The sequence below is a fragment of the Chaetodon trifascialis genome, chromosome 1 (genome assembly GCF_039877785.1).
Source record: "Chaetodon trifascialis isolate fChaTrf1 chromosome 1, fChaTrf1.hap1, whole genome shotgun sequence".
Taxonomy (NCBI): Eukaryota; Metazoa; Chordata; class Actinopteri; order Chaetodontiformes; family Chaetodontidae; genus Chaetodon; species Chaetodon trifascialis.
This window is the reverse complement of record NC_092056.1, coordinates 476771-477948: the sequence shown is the minus strand read 5'-3', so window position 1 is coordinate 477948 and position 1178 is coordinate 476771. Positions and strand designations below refer to the sequence as shown.

The 1178-nt window shown below is 46.2% G+C and overlaps 1 protein-coding gene across 1 annotated transcript in view; it reads right to left on the bottom strand.

Annotated features, from left to right (window-relative positions):
* LOC139335247 (ras-related protein Rab-8B) overlaps positions 1-456 on the bottom strand; it is a 10745-nt gene extending 10289 nt beyond the window's left edge. The window contains exon 1 of the mRNA XM_070968764.1: positions 152-456. Within this exon, the coding sequence (XP_070824865.1) occupies positions 152-275 (124 nt within the window). The 5' untranslated portion in view covers positions 276-456. The remainder of the gene's footprint in view (positions 1-151) is intronic.
* Between the last annotated feature and the right edge of the window lie 722 nt (positions 457-1178).

The window sequence follows — 1178 nt, the reverse complement described above, 5'->3', positions numbered from 1 at the left end:
GATCAGTGGGGTCAGAGGTCACCTGGCGCTGAGCTGGCACTGACCAGCGGCCGTTAGCTCCGGGGCTAACACCACTCTCGGTTCGGGTAGCAGCTCCGCGCCCGGCGTGTCGTTAGCGGGTTCGCGCACCGTCAGGCCGGCGGGGACTCACCGATGGTGGAGATGAAGGTGGTGTTGAAGGCGTCCTCGCTGAACCGGAACAGCAGGCAGGTCTTACCGACGCCGCTGTCGCCGATCAGCAGCAGTTTGAACAGATAGTCGTACGTCTTCGCCATTTCCCGCCGTCTGTCCCGGTACTCCCGGTCAATTAACGGAACCTCCGGCCTCCTCAAACTCTCCGCGAACCACCGACACTGCTGCCTTTACTGGGAACACTGGTTCTGTACGGGGTTCGACTGAAACAGTACCGCGAGGGAGCAGGAAACGCTCCAGCGTCAAGTTACCAGAACACACCATACCACACATCCGGTTCGGTCTTTTCAGAATAAAACGACTCTTTCGTCTCCTCAGCACCAAACTTTCTTTTATTTCCAGAATTCAGGTTGTTTATTTCTGTGCTCGTGTTTCTCTGTACTGGAGACACTTATTCAGGATGATTTCTTTATCACAGCTCGTGATGAAAACGTTCTACTTCCTCTCAAAGTGTAAGTGAGCAGTTCGAGCTGAAACAGTTACTCCATTAATCAGTAAGTTGCTTCTTTGCAGCTTTAAATCAAACCAAAAATAAACTAATATCGCTGACTGTTTGTCATTCTGCCTGTTTTTGTTCATTAATGGTCAGTCTTTCATGATTCTTAAAAACATTTTGCTTTTCATTCAATGTGTTCATTGAGTTTTGAGTTTAATTATCAGATGTGAATATTTCTTCTTTGACAGTTAGTTTCCTTTAAATATTTGCTGTCTGGTAACACTATTGACGGGCTGTCATTTGATTTTTTTTTCCTCATTAGATGTGATGATTAATTACTGCAGGGTGGCATCATAAATAGATTTACTTCACAGAAACGTAAGAGCGTTTGTATTTTTATCACACGGTGTGTGTTTCATGTCTGTTGTGTGTGTTCAAAGCTTTCAGGAAGCAGATGTCCAAGTCTGACATGCAGACATTAGCTGGGATCCTGTTAGCCTTAACTAGCTGCTGCAGTCACTGCAAACGTTTGAAAACCTTCTAAATGAAG